The following is a 19309-nucleotide window of genomic DNA, read 5'->3' on the forward strand; positions in this document are numbered from 1 at the left end:
GCTGTGTAATCATCACCTGGCACAGCGGAAGCGCAGGTTGTTGCTCACAGGAGGAGGGACCAGCAACACACCACTAATCAAACTGATCAGAACTGTGCAATTCTGCCTTCTAGTGCTGCTTCAATCAATATGAACCCCATTCATGAATGTGAAGTCTTCAGAAGGGCAAGGTGATGTTAGTTTCATGGATGATGATCCACCTAGTGCCTGGGGTAGGGAAAGTGACCACAGACTCCGCTTGACCCCTGATGAAACTACAGGGCTGACCACTTGTCCTGATAGCCTCTCTGCTGCTGAGAAGCCAAGGACATGGCACAATAGGGAAACTACACAAAGTAACTGAACCTCTACATCCATTGCTATTTCCTGTTCCTGTCTCTGTCTTCCTGTGTTTAAGACCAGGGATATCAGACATTTCAGTTGATGTGGCTCATCTTACCCCTACTATCTCTAGTAATGTGTGGAAAGCTCTGGACACGTATATGGATTTGGCTTCAAAGGGACTGGATGACCAGTATCCTTTTGTGTCTTCTAATTGATTGCTGTTTATTACTTGTATGGTATGTTTTTTTGTGGTACTGCAGTGGATCCTTCCCTTCCTTTTCTTCATGTCCACCTCTTTCCTTTCCCCCCTTGTAATTCTTCTATTCTTCTCTTTTTCCTTCTTTTTGCTGTCTTCCTTTCTACTCTCTTTCTTCTATCTTACTTTCCTTTTTCTCCCTTTCTATTTTCTTCCATTCATAATAGTGATTCCATTCCCGGATTTTTTGGTTCACTGACATATCCCTTATGGGTTTCTTATATTTCACTTATGTATTATTTCCGGGAATTCTTTGTCATTGGATCAAACATAGTACTGTACTTTTGAATTCCTTTAATTGATTGTATCACTCTACATTGTATTTAACTATTTCTTATACATTTAAAATTTAATAAAATTATTGAACTAAAAAAAGACCAGGGATATCAAGGGAAATGTCATTGGGAACCAAAGGGCGAGCTAGGGATGTTTTAATTTACTTATTGGTTTTATACAGCACCTTCCGTGGCGGAGCAAGTGCACCATGGGTCCTACAGAAAATGGCCCCCTTGCCACCAGTTTCCTAGTGAAAGACAGCCATACTGGGATGTGCAGTAGGCCCCTTCCACATATGTGTCCTATTGTTGCTGCACCCTGAGCCCACCTGAACCACTTGCGTATTGGGGTGCTTCACAAAGGACCAAGACATGCAATAGAAACATAACAACAAAGTTAAGCTTATCTTCTAATCAATTTTATTTCAGGAAGACTCAAAAAAGATAATGGTATGACTATTTCTTGATGGAAAGAAGAGTGAGTTGAGCTCTGAGGTGACCTAACAGTGAAAGGGTTTTTATTCTACTCTATACCTGAATGAACGTGTTGTTTTTATGCCCTACTCAACTCATGTACCCCTTCCTCCTTCTCTCAGCATAAAAAATGCCAACTTTGCTCCTGCAAAATAATTAACACAAAAAATCACCTGGCCTGTCGACAACAGCGAACCATACTTCTGTAATTTCTCGACTTGTCTTTGGTAATTGGCATATTAATAGGTAACCCTCAAATGCCAGATGCCTACCTCTCACAATACAATGCCTAGGTAACCTTTATTGGTTAACCATCAATGCAATTAAATTCAAAATCCATTGCCTAGCATATAAGGTAGTATATAAGGTCCGAGTGAGAGCCTCTAGGCAAGAGGCGAGCTTCAGGCATTCCAGAGACAGAATCTATACTATAACAGTTTGCTTCCAGGTTGCACACTGGTGCTTGCTGGTGGCTGCTCGCTCGGAATGGGGTTGGTGGGGCTTGGGAATTAAGAAAAAAATTTAAAAAATTAACTTACCTTGAACGCAGCGCCGCTGCATGCCTCTTCCGCCGCTGCACGCCTCTCCTTTGTCTGCCGGAAGTATTAGAAGCACCCAGGCTTCCGGACTCTCCCAGCCAATCACGATGCTGCAGGAGCAGCATTGTGATTGGTCTGAGCGTCCTGTTTGGACGCTCAGGCAGTGCCTGGGGGGGCTGGGTATGCCCTCGATGGGGCTGTGCAACACAGCCCAATGGATAACATGCCAAGTGCGCATGATGGTTTGGCTGACCCTAGAGGGCCAGCAAAACTGTCATGTGCACTTAGAGGAGTGCAACCACTCCTCCCCTGCTCTGGCGTCAGGGAGCCAGACCCGCCCAACTCCCGCATAGAAAAAGAAAATCATGATAACATCATGTTAATAACATTTTCTTTTTCTTTTTTGCACTGCTAAAATAGCAGTGGGGCAATGCTCCTCCGCCTTAGAGGAGGAGCCACCCCTTGCCTGCTATCTGTTTCTTGAAAGAACAGCAACATCACATAATGGAAGATTAGCTTCCTTCTCTGAGGCTGCACACTGGAATAACAAAGAATTATGAGGAGGTCTTTGTGCCATTTAGGAAGCTCATATTTCTGGCAGGATTTTGCTGCTAATGTGGAGAAAACTGGGGCTAGAAAAGAAGGTACTCCAACATATATTTCATCCCAAGACAGCTTTGCCATCTATGGTGCAAATATGTTGCCAATTATTGTTTTTACACGTAATGCCTTTCTTTTACTGACCAAATGTTTATATCTACTATTACATTTATTCATAGACTCCACACTAAAACCGGGCGTTAACATATTAATCAAGCATTTTAAAATAACAGTGTGGATTTCTTGTGTGTGTGCATCTTTCGGGGAGAGGTGCTCTAGTATCTCATATTGAAATGAGATGTATTAGTGAACGTTTCTGGAAGGATTGATTTGATGGTCACCCAATGCTCATTATCAGCAGGCAAGTGGTAGGAGATACGTGGGTCACCTCCTGTCTGTTTTCCCGCTGAAGCTGGTAAGTTGAGTCAAACCTGTGCTTGCCTAGCAGCAAGGAACCTCTACTGGGCTGTATTTAAAGGAGGACCTGTGTAAATGTATCACCCTCCATAGGGATTTTAGAGCGTACAAATAAAACCCTCCTGTATTTTATGATCTGCCGAATTGTTCCCTTGCCTTGGGGAACATCCTATTCATGATGCTATAAGAGACAATCGTGGCAGTAAAAACTGGGCCACACCAGCACTCCATGTCCAAACATGAGTAAATCTCTGGTAGTCTAGAGTCCACGCCAACAACCGATGGTACAAACTTGATGAACCACTTCAGGTGCTGTATAGCACCACTCAAACACTGTGATATGCTTGCTAGAATCAGTCTGGATTCTCCCAGTTCTATGTACCCATTTAAATACGCATAATCTGTTCATATAGCAAAACAAACACCTCTTTTTCCAGTGAGCATTTCGAAAACAGAATCTGCAGTTAATAATGTTGGTACTTAATATTGTTGGCACACTGCCTGGCTGAACCACTGCACACACCAGATAGGATGTTCTTGCTACTGAACATAATACTTTTCACAAACAAATGCTCAGAACTATACAAATACAATTTCTCACAGCACAGTCTGTATTTAATATCCATTATTTTTGACAGGCTTACTGTTCAGCATGTTTATCAGTCTTTATGCCTGCACTACTTCGGATTTCAGAACCTTTTAAACTTGTTTCAGCATTCATTAAACTTTGCCCTATAGCACACTTCTTAAAATGGAGTTACAAACACAGAAGAGACTTTTTACACAGCAGGTAGGCCCACTATTGCTTCCTATTACCTTCTGGTTTAACAAGCTCAAGAATACACTCAAGTTGTGGCAATGTATGTGCGTATTTATGTATGTGGTATTTCCATAGCATAAACCCATCCAAAAGGCAGTGGAGTGCTCTACAGGGCGAAAGAAAAGCAGAAAGTCAATGAATGACAATAGAGGCAGCTGGTTTGTGAATTGTTAGTGAATTGTGACCTAGTGTTCCTTAACAAGGTGCGTCTTCAACTCTTTTCTAAATCTGGAGCAGAGTTGTGGCAGTCCTGATGGATATGGGGATGATACAGGTACTGATACAAAAGATGATGAGTGGAAAGCTTGCGGGAGGTAAAGGCAGTTCCTCAGACCACATTTCAGTACATCAATAGTTGTCCAGGATGTATGACGGTACGACGCGTACCGTCACAACGCGTGCTTTTACAACGCGTCCCTTACAACGCAAGTCGTTACCACGACTTGGGTTGGGGGTGCGGATTCAGAATAGTATAATTTACTATTCTAACACCAGTCTCCGTGGACACTAGGGAAGGTGTTGGAATAGTAAATATACTATTCTTAATCCTCTAGCGCCCTCCAGCGCAAGTCGTGGTTACGACTTGCGTTGTAACGGACGCGTCGTAAAAGCACTGCTGAGTAAAATCCACGTCGTAAAGGATGTTCCCCAGTTGTCCACTATGCCACTTCAGGAAAGAACCAGGTCAATGGTTGGAGAAGGCCTGCTGCCTTGCTGTTTCTTTTTTACGGTATGATGATGTCCTGGGTGTGGGTTTGGCGAGAACAGTCAGAGATGGTAAGCTGGTTGCAAGATAGGCGTTGGTGCTGTTCGTGGTGGCAATGTAAATGATGGTGCTGGTTTTGAAGTTGGTGTGGGCCGGCAAGGGAGCCAGTGGAGTTCTATATAGGTGGGGCAATGTACAGCTCTCCTAATCTATGGCATAGATTGCAATACTATATGCCAATATAACTACTGGATCATAAAGAGCTTTTTGACAAATGAAAATGCTTTGTTGTCCTGGGACTATTGGTATGGTCATGCAAAGTCCATCTCACTGCTGTTATTGCTATCTCAATCACTTAATCGAAGAATTGATTCAATTCAAGAGTATCCACTTACAAGTATTAGCTATCACTTGGCCACTAGAACAACATAATTCTGCAAACATGGCGTTTTCCAAGTAATTATGAAAATACATCGCTTGCCAGATATTTCAATATCAGCTGCATAATTTCCAGATTTCAGTAAAAAAAAATGTTTTCAGTTGAAATTGATCGAATGTTACAGCAAAAAATTAACACGAGGTGCAAAGCAGAAGCAGCCACTTTGCAGAGATGAATTTGGCGCCTGTCAATTGTTGTTGATTACTAGGTACCCAGGTTTCTAAACAAGTGAAACATTTGACCAAACAGTATTAATATCCCCAAATGTGACGGTGGAGTTGCTTTTGTCTACAGCATGGTTCAAAGTGCCATGCGTGTTTGAATATGATTTAAACAGGATGGAAAGAACAATTCTTTATTTGCCTTGAAATCGTTTTCTTTTATTGCTTGTGCCAATTTATGTTGCACCACAGGCGCTGCGGTCAAAGGATTAGATATTTCTGTGGAGCACACACTTTAAAAAATTCCATCCATGTTACTTCTCCTATTGAAGTCTGATACCTTGAATCATACACCGTTTCGAAGCAACACGTGATTGCCTATAGGTGTAACTGGCCATACCTGACGCCGTGAGGATTCTTTGGCTTGCAAGGAGCACAGAGCACAGAGCAATCACTTTTCGCGACACCCGCTCCGCGGGCGCCGCTCATCCCCTGCCCGTCCCCGTCCTCCCTGGTGTGAGCGCCCACAGCCGGTGGTGAGAACTCCGCTCCCAGGTTGAGTACAGCGGGGCCAATCACAGCGCCAAGCCTACCGGGGGACTGCGAGGACCAGCAGCCCTAGCTGCTCACAGCTGCTGCCTCTTCCCCCGGCGGCCACGCCCCCAGCCTTCGTCTACATCAGCGCCAAGTTGCGCATTGAAAGTGGGTGTAACTGGCCATACCTGACGCCGTGAGGATTCTTTGGCTTGCAAGGAGCACAGAGCACAGAGCAATCACTTTTCGCGACACCCGCTCCGCGGGGGCCGCTCATCCCCTGCCCGTCCCCGTCCTCCCTGGGGTGAGCGCCCACAGCCGGTGGTGAGAACTCCGCTCCCAGGTTGAGTACAGCGGGGCCAATCACAGCGCCAAGCCTACCGGGGGACTGCGAGGACCAGCAGCCCTAGCTGCTCACAGCTGCTGCCTCTTCCCCCGGCGGCCACGCCCCCAGCCTTCGTCTACATCAGCGCCAAGTTGCGCATTGAAAGTGGGTGTAACTGGCCATACCTGACGCCGTGAGGATTCTTTGGCTTGCAAGGAGCACAGAGCACAGAGCAATCACTTTTCGCGACACCCGCTCCGCGGGCGCCGCTCATCCCCTGCCCGTCCCCGTCCTCCCTGGTGTGAGCGCCCACAGCCGGTGGTGAGAACTCCGCTCCCAGGTTGAGTACAGCGGGGCCAATCACAGCGCCAAGCCTACCGGGGGACTGCGAGGACCAGCAGCCCTAGCTGCTCACAGCTGCTGCCTCTTCCCCCGGCGGCCACGCCCCCAGCCTTCGTCTACATCAGCGCCAAGTTGCGCATTGAAAGTGGGTGTAACTGGCCATACCTGACGCCGTGAGGATTCTTTGGCTTGCAAGGAGCACAGAGCACAGAGCAATCACTTTTCGCGACACCCGCTCCGCGGGCGCCGCTCATCCCCTGCCCGTCCCCGTCCTCCCTGGTGTGAGCGCCCACAGCCGGTGGTGAGAACTCCGCTCCCAGGTTGAGTACAGCGGGGCCAATCACAGCGCCAAGCCTACCGGGGGACTGCGAGGACCAGCAGCCCTAGCTGCTCACAGCTGCTGCCTCTTCCCCCGGCGGCCACGCCCCCAGCCTTCGTCTACATCAGCGCCAAGTTGCGCATTGAAAGTGGGTGTAACTGGCCATACCTGACGCCGTGAGGATTCTTTGGCTTGCAAGGAGCACAGAGCACAGATCAATCACTTTTCGCGACACCCGCTCCGCGGGGGCCGCTCATCCCCTGCCCGTTCCCGTCCTCCCTGGTGTGAGCGCCCACAGCCGGTGGTGAGAACTCCGCTCCCAGGTTGAGTACAGCGGGGCCAATCACAGCGCCAAGCCTACCGGGGGACTGCGAGGACCAGCAACCCTAGCTGCTCACAGCTGCTGCCTCTTCCCCCGGCGGCCACGCCCCCAACCTTCTCCTTTAATCCACGAGGGGCTCATTCCGCACCGCGGGACGCACGCGGGACGTAGCCCGGGGCGAAGACCGGGCAAAGAGCGGGCCGTTTGAGGCCGTTCGAGTACGAGAGAGTCCGGTCCGGGCCCTGTCTCTTGTCTGCCATACCGAGGTGACTGAAACATTACCAACATGACCACAAGGGAAACTAGGAGTAAAACATCTTCCCTGGCGGCGGCGGGAGTTGTCAAAGGCCCTATCGACACCTACTTTGCCAAAGCGGGTTCTCTCCTGATTGAAGAAATTGAGGTCCTCGAGCGAAGAATCTCCCAAGAAATAGACTGGGTAAGGAGATCTTCAATGGGCCCGATGGCTCAAGCTAGAACACCTGAAGATAGATCGGGTTTACCCACTAGTAGCAGCATTGACCAGGTAACCCGCTCACTATCTAATTCCACAACTAATAACCCAGAGTTTACCATCGAGGCTCCGAGCGATCTTGAGGATATGAGCCTCATGGCTCTACCTAATTCCCAAATCATCCAACCGCTCCCAACAGAGAACACAGACGCAGCTAAAGTCCCAGAACCTAATAAAGATAGAAATAGGGGGACTAGAGAGGGGGCCATACCAAAAAAAAGGAAGCAGGGTACACCAAACATAGACGATGATAAGATCAAAGCACCCACACCAAAAAAACCTAGAGGTAAAGGGGGGAAGGGGGCCACTTCTGCACCAATGCTAGAAAGATCAGTAATGCCAACGTCACCCAGCACTGTCAACCAAACCACACTACCACAGTCCACTAATAATGTGCAACTAGATACTACCTCTGATGACATTACACTAGAGGATATAGGCACTCTCCTTAGGTCCTTGCTAAGTCCCCTCGAGGCCAGACTGATCAAAATCGAAGCGAGATTAGTCACCATCGAAAAGGCCACAGTGCAATTGGCCGACTCTAGGAAAACTGATAACAATGGGACAAAGATAGCGAAAGAGGGGTTGTGTCCTAAACCCCCTAGGGGCAATGGACCCCCCACAGCAATAAACAATAAGCCCCCCCTTACAAACCCCAAACCAACTCAATCCACATCTAACAATACTATGCAACCACCTGAGGCCAACAAGGCCCCTACCTTAACATCACAAACTGCGACTGCCACTCCAAAAACAAACTCGGCAGTAAAAGATAAGGCCTTGCCACCGACTAACACCAAAGGTAATCCACCACAGACTAGAGAGAAACTTAACCCCAAACGTAGATCTAAGCCTATAAACCTCCCTCCTGAGGTAGCACCCTACACCCTAGTTTTGGCAGGGGTACCGGAATTAAACCACTCCACTTTTGAATCTATGACTTCACTGAAGAACAAAGTCATTAATTGGCTCTCGGAAAACAGACCACTTCCGAGAGGAACAACTAGTGACATTTCTATGGCTAGGAGGGTACCGTGGGTGGGCTATACAGAGAAATCAATCGGGGGAGACTGTATTCTGGTCACTTTTAGAGACCCGAACACTGCCGCGTACATTTGTACTTGGGCTCCCGATGAGGACTCTGGTACCGTCGTCCAACCACTCCCTCTTTCATTTTTCTACCCCTCCAATCTCTACAACACAGAGGACTACAGATGGGGGTATCACCAAGAGCTGTTGGAGGGTAGGGAAAACTGTTACAGGGAGAGATTGGACCATCAGCAACACAGGGGAAGACCATTAGAACAGTTTTCTTCATACGGGAACGAGGCTGGCTGGGAAACTGTCCCGAGAAGGAGGGGGGGGGGTGGTGCCCACATGAGAGGAATCCCTGGGCCTTACAGAATACACTACCCTGCCTATCTCGCTACGCACAACAGATATAGCAGCCTAGAAACAGTGGACTGACAGGAGGTTGAGGAGCGGAATGCTCTATTGGCAGTTCCCACGAACGAGAGTAGGACATCTCCCGATTCACCCAGCATAGTTGAACTCAGTCCAGTTTGTGGTACGACGAACTTAATTACACCCACTGTCAATAAGCCTACGGGCATGAATTATCCCCCTACAATCCAACAGGCGCCCATTGAGCTTACCTCCAATAACTCCGCCATTCCTGGTCAAGCAACTACTGCTCTAGCACAAATAATAGTGACCTCTTGGAATGTGGCAGGCCTTGCTAGTAAAATTGACTGCACAGAGTGGGGCTCTTACATTAGCTCTAAAAACATACTTCTCTTTCAAGAGACCTGGGCGAGTGAGGAAATATCCTTCCCGGGCTTTGCCTCCTTCTTTAAAGCTGCCAAATGGGGGGGAAGGGGCAGGCCATCAGGGGGGCTCACGACATGGGTAGCTACGGACCTAGGATGTCAGGCCTCTTATCTAGAAACCGCCTCGGATTACCTATTGGCTGTTCTACTTGAGTGGCCTGACTCCACGAAGCTGCTAGTTATCAATATTTACTCAAGGCCAGTACCAATGCACAAAGAATCAGGTACTATAGATGAGTTAGCAGGGCTCTTAGAAGACATCCCATGTGAACTCGCATGCCTGGTAGGAGGGGATTTTAACTGTCACTACGAACCCCTGCCTGGACTGCGTGATGGTTCCTCCCATGAGGAAGACTCATGCTGGCTCATCCCAGAGACGGTGGCACCACCTCCGAGGGCTTGGACTCCCCTGGCCCTGCAGATAACTGCCTTTACCCTCAATCTAGGTCTAAGGGCCTGCAATGGCCGTTGTAAATCAGATATACCCAGCCTTTATACCTATAACAAAACTGGCAGTGAATCTAGACTGGACTACATAATGATTAAACTATTTATGTGGCCAGCAATAGTCGACTTCCAAGTCACTGAAAGAATGGACAGTGACCATAACGCACTGGAATTGACTCTTTCCCTGCCCGGGGGCGAGGTTACACCCCACGGATCAGGCAAAGACAAGGAGGGCCTCCTACTAGAAAACAATCGGAGGAAAGTCAAGTGGGAGAAACTGGCTAACAGTCCAGACAGGATACCCCGGCTATATGAACGGATCATCCCCTTCTTGGAGATTGCCTTCCAGGTAGGGAATGAGGTCCAAGACAATGCTAGCAGAGACAAGCTTGCACAAATACATGCCAATATGATTAATTCCTTAGAAGAGGACTTATTTTCTTCCTCAGGGAAAAGGAAAGGTCCCACGCCCAAGATGTCCTGGTACAATGCCACCTGTAGGGAAGCTAAAACCCTCTTGTTACACGCCATAAAAGAACGTCTCAACAGAGAAGAAATCCGTGCCAGGAGAAAAGCGTATAAAACTCTCCTGGAGAACGCCCGGGCTGAATGGGACCATGACTATTGGGAAAATCTCACCAAAGCACTAACAACTAGAGATTCCCGCAAATTTTGGTGTATAGTCGGGAATGGCACGGAGGACCTACCTTCCGCAATAGAGCCCAATATATCCCCTCTGGTGTGGCAAAGTCATTTTGAAGCCTTGTATGCGGAGGGAGGGGGGATCAAAACACTGACATAATAACATACATATCCACCGCCATTGGAGCTCCCTTTAATGAAAAAGAAGTGAGGGATGCCATAAAAGGTCTAGCTGCAGGGAAGGCCCCGGGACTAGACGGGGTGCCAGGGGACTTGTTCAAACAAGAACCTGGGATATGGGCACCTTACCTCACACTGATATTCAATGCCATCTTGGGGGGAATGGAGGTGCCCGATACTTGGAGGGGAGCCGAGGTGGTTCCAATTTATAAAAAGGGATCCCCTCTGCTTCCCTCGAACTATCGACCTATTAGTCTCATCGATATATCCCAGAAACTCTTTGGTAGATTGATCTTGAACCGTTTACAGGCCTGGATAGAAGAGATGGACATCCTGTCCCCCTACCAGGCAGGTTTCAGGCAGGGTGTCTCGACCATAGACCAAATCTTCAGGTTAAATCTAATCTACTGGAGAACAGCTGTAATCGAGGGCGGCAGTCTATACACCATCTTTGTAGACTTACGTGCCGCCTTCGATTTGGTACCCAGAGCGAGGCTGTGGAAGGTCATGGAAGAGCTAAACGTCCCTGGGGATATTTTGGCAATCCTGATGAGACTCCACTGCAACAACTATGCCCGCGTAAGGTGTGGCAAAGGTGGCAAGCTAACCGAAAGGTTCCCCGTTCGCAGAGGGGTGAGACAGGGCTGCGTGCTTGCACCGACCCTGTTTTGCCTCTTTGTGAACGGGGTTGTTGCCCACCTAAACAGGATTGCCAACACCGATGCCCCAAAGTTGACAGGCAGCAGGGTGCCTGCAATTATGTTTGCAGATGACACCCTGCTGCTGTCTAAATCCCCCATGGGAATCCAACGCATCTTAGATGGCTTTCTGGAGTTTTGCTCCGAACGTGGATTGGAGATCAACCCACAAAAAACTAAATTTATGATCTTAAATCCAAACCCCCATAATCGAGCCCCTCCCCGGCTAGGCAATGTCCAATTAGAACGTGTGCATAATATTGAATACTTGGGGATTACTCTAAATGAACATCTAACTTGGACGACTCACCAGACCAAAGTGACCATCAAACTGGCTCAGTTGGCGGGTGGCACGATGCGTCTGGCGAATAAATCTTCTTATCGCCCACTATCCCCAATTATTCATATTTACAAAACCCAGGCCCGGGCGGGTGTCACATATGGGGGTGAATTGTGGGGGCATTCCAAACTCCCAAAATTACAGCTAATTGAAAATAAATTCCTGAGACAGGTTGTCGCTCTACCCCAGAGTACCCCTCTACTCCCCCTCAGACTAGACCTGGGAATTCGATCTATATCAGAAGAGCTGGGACTCAAACCGCTAACTTTTTGGAGGCGCCTGTGGTGTAGCCCAGACCTTACAAGCTACAGAGAGGAATTACAGGAATTTCTAGAGCTAAGGAACGCCAAACGAATTCCGTGGATGATTTATGTCAGGGCAATGCTTGAGGAGATGGGTTTCCCGGAACTATGGAGGGATCCCCTAAACTTTTGTGTAAAGACTCCAAAGAAAGTACTCGTGAGAGCATACTATGAAGTGATGTTGACAAAAGCCATTGATGCCACGAGAGAAGGATCCTTGACACATTCGTTCCTCAAAACGAAAGACTCTTATCATCTTGAAAGTGCTCTTGACTCAATCTCCCCTACACTAACGAGAAAATTATTCCTACAGTGGAGGTATGGATGCCTTCCTCTAGCTTCATTCACAGCATCATGGCAATCACGATCCACCACAGAACTCTGCCCAGTGTGTGCTCATCAGAAAGAAGACGATGTTCATGCCGTCTTCTTCTGCAAGGGCTACGAGAGGAGTAGGAGATACTGGCTAGTCCCGCTACTTAAAAACTTGGGCTTTAGATCTTTTCAACCTGCCTATAGAATTTTAAAGTCAGACCTCTCTCCCATTGTGGTTTTCGCCCTTTCAAAATTTTTGACCTCCATGTGGTCCATCCGGAATCGAGCGTTGAAAAGACTTATATAACAGTACCCCGGAAATTCTACTGCTTTTATTGTACCCCATGTTCCCCTTTTCTTAAAATGTTCTTAATCATTGGATCACAATATGTTTAATCATTGTTTACTGTGTACAAATACTATGCATCTTTTATGATCTGTGATCGAAATAAAGATTTTTGAAATGATTGCCTATTGGCCTATAGCCAATAGGTGAAAGATCTCCTTGTTTCAACTACATATTTTTTTTATTGAAAAAGTGTTAAACAATGCACCTGTTTTACTGAAAAATATTTTTTAAATGCCAGTGTATATGAACACCTGGTAGCATTTTGTTAGGTCGGCTTCAGGTTAAAATGGGTTTAATCATCATCTAAAATGACCAAATGCAGGACCTGACGTACTTAACAGATGTACATTCAACCATCTGCTTATTCGAGAGAGCAAGGCTCTTGGTTGGAGACTTTGTCAATCATTCTTGGATCAGCCCAGTGGACTATTTATCTCTCACGTAATGATACTGGCTGCTTGGGTGTATGCTTCCTCCACCAATGGAATGCTTCCATAGAACTGCATTGGGGCCTAGTTTACATCGCTATACCTTTTTGTCAGCTCCCCAAGGCTTCCAACCCCTTTCACTTCCCCTCTCCTGATGCTCCCCCCACTCCTCTCTCTTTCCCCTGTGTATTGTTCCACATTCCACCGACCCCTTCATGTTACCCCTTTCTGTCTCTTCATTCTCTCACGCAGCCCTTTCTCCCACTGGTGTATCATTAATGCCACTGGGGCAATTGTTTTCATTATTCTTTAAACTGTATTACAAATGAGCATTTATTGAAGGTCATAAGCTGCAAAGGAACAATGACTTTTACTTAACTCTGCAGCTTCTTGTTTTAATGGAAATGGCATACTAATCCCAAACGTTCTTTACTGAAGCAAAAGGTGATGAGTGGCCCGCTTGCTGAGGGCGCTAGCAGTTCCTCAGACCGCATTCAGTCCATCAATGTTGCCCAATATGCTGATTCAGAAAAAAACAGACCTTTGCATATCACACTTGATCCACCAAGTATAGAAGAGCCAAAATATCTTGATGTAGGTTACAGTCTCATTTGGTTTTACCAATGAGGTGCAGATTGAATCCTGCTCACAACGAGCACTGGGCCCAAGTGTGGGCACACCTGTGATACTTAGCATGTCAAAACTGAAAGACAAAAGTGGATGGAATACTTGTAAAAGTCTCAGCTTCTAGCAATTGCTTGGGCCACATTCCAGTCCATCATTTTTTGCACATGTTGCCACTCCAGACAGGAGCCATATACAAAGTAGGCCCTGCTCCGATAGGGACAGTGTAATCAGATTTGCAGTCTATGCCTCCTCTAGAGAGACGCATACAAGCAACTCCAGACAAGTTTCAGTCTAATTGGACCTTATCAGGGAGGTGCAGCCTGATTCTTCTGAATTCTTGTGACACAGTGAACAAGGAGTTCAAGTCTGGGCAAACCCATCAATACCCCTTCTTCTACAACCCATTAAAGTTACAGCTACAGTTCCCCTACCCTAACTGGGAAGAGGCTTACTCCAAACTCTCCACTGGAGTAAACCTCCCACTACTTCCAGGGTTGAAAAGAATAGATGAAGGGCCATAAAGAGGTGTCTTCAGGGGGCCTTACAATTTATTAAAGCTCGCCACATCTTGAGACATACGCTCCTCACTCACTGAATGGGCTTTACCAATGAGTAATAATAAAAATTATTCCAATAATAATAGGAGAATGAATTGCATTGCATATCCACACCAAGTACTATATGTTAATTGAACTAACTTGTGGAAAGAAATTGTTTAACTCTAACCATTCAAACACCTTGCTACCAAAGTGTTATTTGAAATGATTAAAGGTCAACCATTCAAGAGCTACTTTCTTACATAGACAGATATCTATCCAATAGTGTCAAGGTAGGTCTCAAAGCTATTCGATAAACAATTACTCATGTAACAATGTAATGACTGAACATAATGGTCTGCTTCCATTGCCAATATTTAATACCCTGTAACTATATGGGATCAAGTTGTATTTTATGCGGGAGTAAATGAATTTACAATTTCAAGGCCACATTTAGTGAATGGCTTGCAGTCCTACATCCAGCTATTTACACTAGCAACAATGGGATATAATGAAAAATGTTGCAATCATTGGCAGAACATCAAACCAGTTTTTCTGCCCAAGTACCATACCAGTCACAAAGTCGACACATTTTAGTTACTGAAGACATTAGAAGTCTAATCCTGTAAGACACAGGCACCATCATTCTTTACAGGCCATATTTCCATTCACTGTTTTATCCATTTTTTGGCTGGAATCCCAAGGTACCTATTTTTCCCCTGTAGCCAGCTTTATACCTGATTGATATGGCATTGTGGTGATTTTCTAGTTAACTTGTTCCTGATATCAGTGAAGATGAGCCCTTGCCTGTTCCCACCTAAATGTTTGCAGATCTGCACTCAATCTTAGCTCTTATGAACTATTCTCCCCACTAAGCCACACATCCCTAGAACTCCATTGAGTTCCCTCCTGGCAGTTTCAGTCTATCATTCCTTCCGAAGCTGTAGGGCTGTACCAGTAAAATGTGTGAAGGACTACTGGAGAAGTAGACCAGAAAGTCAACCAAGACAGGCAACAATTCTAAAGAGGACCATTTGGGGCTATTTAGTCAGGACTACCGATAACTCAACTAATGATAAGCAAGTGTACATGCTACAAAACCTTTAAAACAACATTCCTCGATTTAACATTTGTTGTTATTACCCACAACTTGTGACCACACGTATTTTATGGTGCATTTCTCCTCACACTGTCCATTATTCTTACCTCAGTGGTTTAATGAAACTCTGTGACATTTGAGTATGTTTTGGTTGTGCCATGTCTTCTACTTTTTTGCCTCTCCTTACATGCAGGAAGCTTTATGCTGACATGCTTGTTTATGTCCGGCACCTAGACACTCATACATTCCCCTGAATGTCTTCCTCCTAAGGCAAGCTATCTTTTAATGGCTTCCAGTGTACATCATTGCAAGAGCTTGAGGTTTACATTACAACTGATCCCAAAATCACAGACCTCCATTTCCTAAAGGGATACACTACAGGAGCATTTCCTTCTGCAGACATTGTGGCTTTATGAATTGGCATGTGTTGTAGATCAATCTATTTTACAGGTGAATCTGTATATTCTTTAAAAGGAAAAACGAACAAATAGACCTTGGACAAAAGAATCCTATGAGCTGTTCCTTCAACAGGTCCAATGGATCATGTCTTTCTCAATAGCACAAGGTTGTGCGGTTCACATTGCTAGACAATGAGGAGGGCAAGTGCCATCAGTAGCAATTTATTTTGGTGTGAAGTGTTTAATTGGGAATGAAAGGGCTGAATATCTTCTGGGTGGTCGTCTAAAATTTCCTGAAACTTGCTAACTCAATGACAAAAAGTTGAAGTTGCACATAATTTGCTCTCAATGACACAGTTATGCACAATGCATATTCTCGCTAGGATGATACTTCCAGCCAGGGCATGTAATACAAGAAATGTGTCCATTTTGGTTGGGTTGTAGACTCTCAATTATATTCGAGTTGGTACAGTGCCCATGCTCCCAATGGTACTCTCTGGTCAGATAAGGTTTATTGACCCCACCCCAAGTTCCATGGGCAGGATAGGGTAGAGAATCATTATTATGGTGTAGTTGGAACACGTTGCTGACAACCCAAAACTTCTGCATAGTGATGATGTGCAGACTCCCCTAAAAGGTGATCTTAGGTCATGGGCACCCCCAAAATTCAATCTTTGAGATGGAGTAGCACCGTCCATGACCAATACAACTTCTGAAGGTGGGTGCACGGGTGGAAGGGAGGGAGAACATCTGCATGCATGGGGAAAGGAATTGGGACGTGCCAAAATGTTATGACATCATTAGATGGAAACTATGAGACATTTTTACTGTCAAAGTTCATGCTCTCTTTCTCAGGGTTCACAGATTCATTACAAGTGTCTCTTCCACAGTTATTAGCAATGTTGTCAATAGGCAGCTGTAAAATTAGAAAGACCAGACTCTAATCAGCTGTTACATAACATATAGCATCTCACCATGTAGTACTAATTATAGAGTTAACATATGTTCCTGCTTTCTTTCTCCAGGTATCTCCATGCCTGTTCCTGTGTTTGGCCTGCAAGATGACAGCAAAGTCTTCACGCAAGAAAACTGTTCGCTATCTGATGAATATTTCATCCTGGTTGGCTCTTTTGTCTCATTTTTCATACCCTTGGTAATCATGTTGGTCACCTATTTCTTAACTATACGGTCTCTGCAGAAAGAAGCAACTTTATGCTTCAATGACCTGGGCGCGAAGAGCAAACTAGCCTTGTTCAGTTTTCTGCCCCAAAGCTCCCTCTCTTCTGAGAAACTCTTCCAGCGCTCATTGAACAAAGAGTTGGCTCCCTATGGCAGGAGGACGATGCAGTCGATCAACAATGAGCAGAAAGCGTCCAAGGTTCTTGGCATCGTCTTCTTCCTGTTCGTTGTGATGTGGTGCCCATTTTTCATCACCAATGTTTTGGCAGTCATCTGCAAGGAGGCCTGCAATGAACACATCATTGGAGAACTACTTAATGTGTTTGTCTGGATTGGCTACCTCTCTTCAGCAGTCAACCCACTGGTCTATACACTTTTCAACAAAACGTACCGCTCTGCGTTTTCACGGTACATTCAGTGTCGGTACAAGGAGGAGAAGAAGCCCTTGCAGTTGATACTGGTGAACACTATTCCTGCCTTGGCGTACAACTCCAGTCAAATGCAGTTGGACCGGATGAAGAGCCTAAAGAAAGAGGCTAAAATGGTTGCAAATGACTATTCTATGGTTACTATAGGATTACCTCATTTAGACACTGCATCAAAGGCAAGTCTTAGCCCACCAAAAGAAAGGGATAGCTGTGTGTGACTCTACAGAACTGTTCACACAGCTACCATGGCAACCGTGGTGGCCATTTGAGGCAATTTCGCCTAGCTGGGCTGAATCCTCTGAGGACTCTCTGAAGGAAGATTCAATAAAAATCAACATACTCCTCATGTTACTTTCAACAAATCCAGGGTTGAAAACGCAGTACTGTAGAATGTGCACCTTTTTCTGAAAGTGTTCATATTTCAGCTGTTTTATTCATAGGCTTTATGATACTTATTTTTTTTAATATCCTAAAATAATATATTTCTTATATTTATCATGTGAATATCAGTCGGATATCTATCTTTCATTGTTGCTTTTGTCTATACAATGAAAAGCTGTGCTGTCATGCAGTCCTGTATATTTGCAGGTTTGGGTTTGAAGTGGCTATCTCACTATTGTTTACTTGTCTTATTGTTGACTGTGAATGAGCACTTTAATGGGATTTTAGAAAGCCAGGTAAAATGTCAGACAACTCATCAATAAAACCTTTTTAAAAAAATAAAAAAATGAAGCTGCGTTGTGTGCCCTATTATACTCAGTGTACACTATTTTGAACGTCTTGGTCGCCAGGTTGTATGGTGACATTTCAACAAATGAGTTCTTGAAATGTCATCGAGCTGCTTTTGTTGACGTTAACTGTATAACTTGGAATTAATTATATTCAAAGTAAATTAAAAGTGACTGTGCCAGGCTTAGCAATCCCATTTATCTCTAGCTCCTGCGTGGTGTACTTGCACCTTTTTGTGATGAATTATGTGAGCTTCGATTAAATGTTCGAGTTTACCTTCACTGGAATAACAAACAATTCACCCATTGAACTAGTTGTTATCCACGGAGGCCAGTTCATCAAAATGTCAAGGTAGCAAACGCAAAAGCACATATTAAAGATTTGACGCCTCTTTCTGGGGTGTTGGTGCTTTATAAATTTAACCCTTAATTCCATTAGTTCCACTTTTAACACCTTGGGCAGACTCCAACTTGATGCTGGGGGTTTGGGGAAGAACAAGCAGGGGAAAATTCTGAAAGTAAAGATGTCTATGTGAGCCTGGTGTACTTTCTTTTTTATACACGAAAAGGGGGAGAGAGAGGGGATAACAGTCTGCTAATATATCCTCCAAACCATAGACTCGTACACGCTAAACTAAGTGTAGCGAAAGAAGGAGAGACATAAGTGTTCCAACGGTATATTTATTTATTTGGAATAAGTACTCTCAAGGATAAAATTGTGGCATGCTCCATAGGGTACTGGAAAGTTGTCAGTTCCATATGATGTAGCATGCCACAATTTGTGTATGAGGGTACAATGTCCTCATGCTAATCTAAGTAATCTACATTCACATTTACAACAAAGTAACACAACCGTGCTGCTCAGTATGTGGTTCTGAGCTCTTCTGGGCCTTTGTTCTAAGTCGACCTATCTGTACCTAAATGAGATCCCATGTGGTGCGGCTGAGTGAAAGGTGGGACACGTTTCTGAGCCTATGGGTTCAGTGATTATCCAGGTCTGATTGAAATAAAATGATGCAAAATGAAGTGTGCTAAAACTTTGCAGGGGAAAACATATTTTGCCTAACAAATGTCATTAGGAAAAACCAACATAATCACAAAAACCCATGGGCCCTGAGGATATATGGACAGATGTACAAAGATTAGGAATAACAATTTCCTAATTGTGATTCTCTCTGAATTGGAATTAGGAAATGGAAAAAAACGCAATCAATGCCACTTCACTACAATGCCACTACAATATTATTAGGAGACTTCAACCTTCACTGGAACAATGACAAAGACCCCACAGTGCTGTACTCAGTAACCTGCTCCGGGATCTCAACATGATTCAAGCACACAACGAACAAACACACAACAAAGGTGCCACTCTGGATCTCCTCATCACTAAACTTGAATCAGTAAACATACTACACAT

The 19309-nt window shown here is 45.3% G+C and overlaps 1 protein-coding gene across 1 annotated transcript in view; it reads left to right on the plus strand.

Annotated features, from left to right (window-relative positions):
- HTR2A (5-hydroxytryptamine receptor 2A) overlaps window positions 1-17892 on the plus strand; it is a 404918-nt gene extending 387026 nt beyond the window's left edge. Inside the window, exon 3 of the mRNA XM_086933436.1 lies at window positions 16583-17892. Within this exon, the coding sequence (XP_086789562.1) occupies window positions 16583-17382 (800 nt within the window). The 3' untranslated portion in view covers window positions 17383-17892. The remainder of the gene's footprint in view (window positions 1-16582) is intronic.
- The last annotated feature ends 1417 nt before the right edge of the window (window positions 17893-19309 follow it).

This window comes from Lissotriton vulgaris, chromosome 8 (assembly GCF_964263255.1).
Source record: "Lissotriton vulgaris chromosome 8, aLisVul1.2, whole genome shotgun sequence".
Classification (NCBI taxonomy): Eukaryota; Metazoa; Chordata; class Amphibia; order Caudata; family Salamandridae; genus Lissotriton; species Lissotriton vulgaris.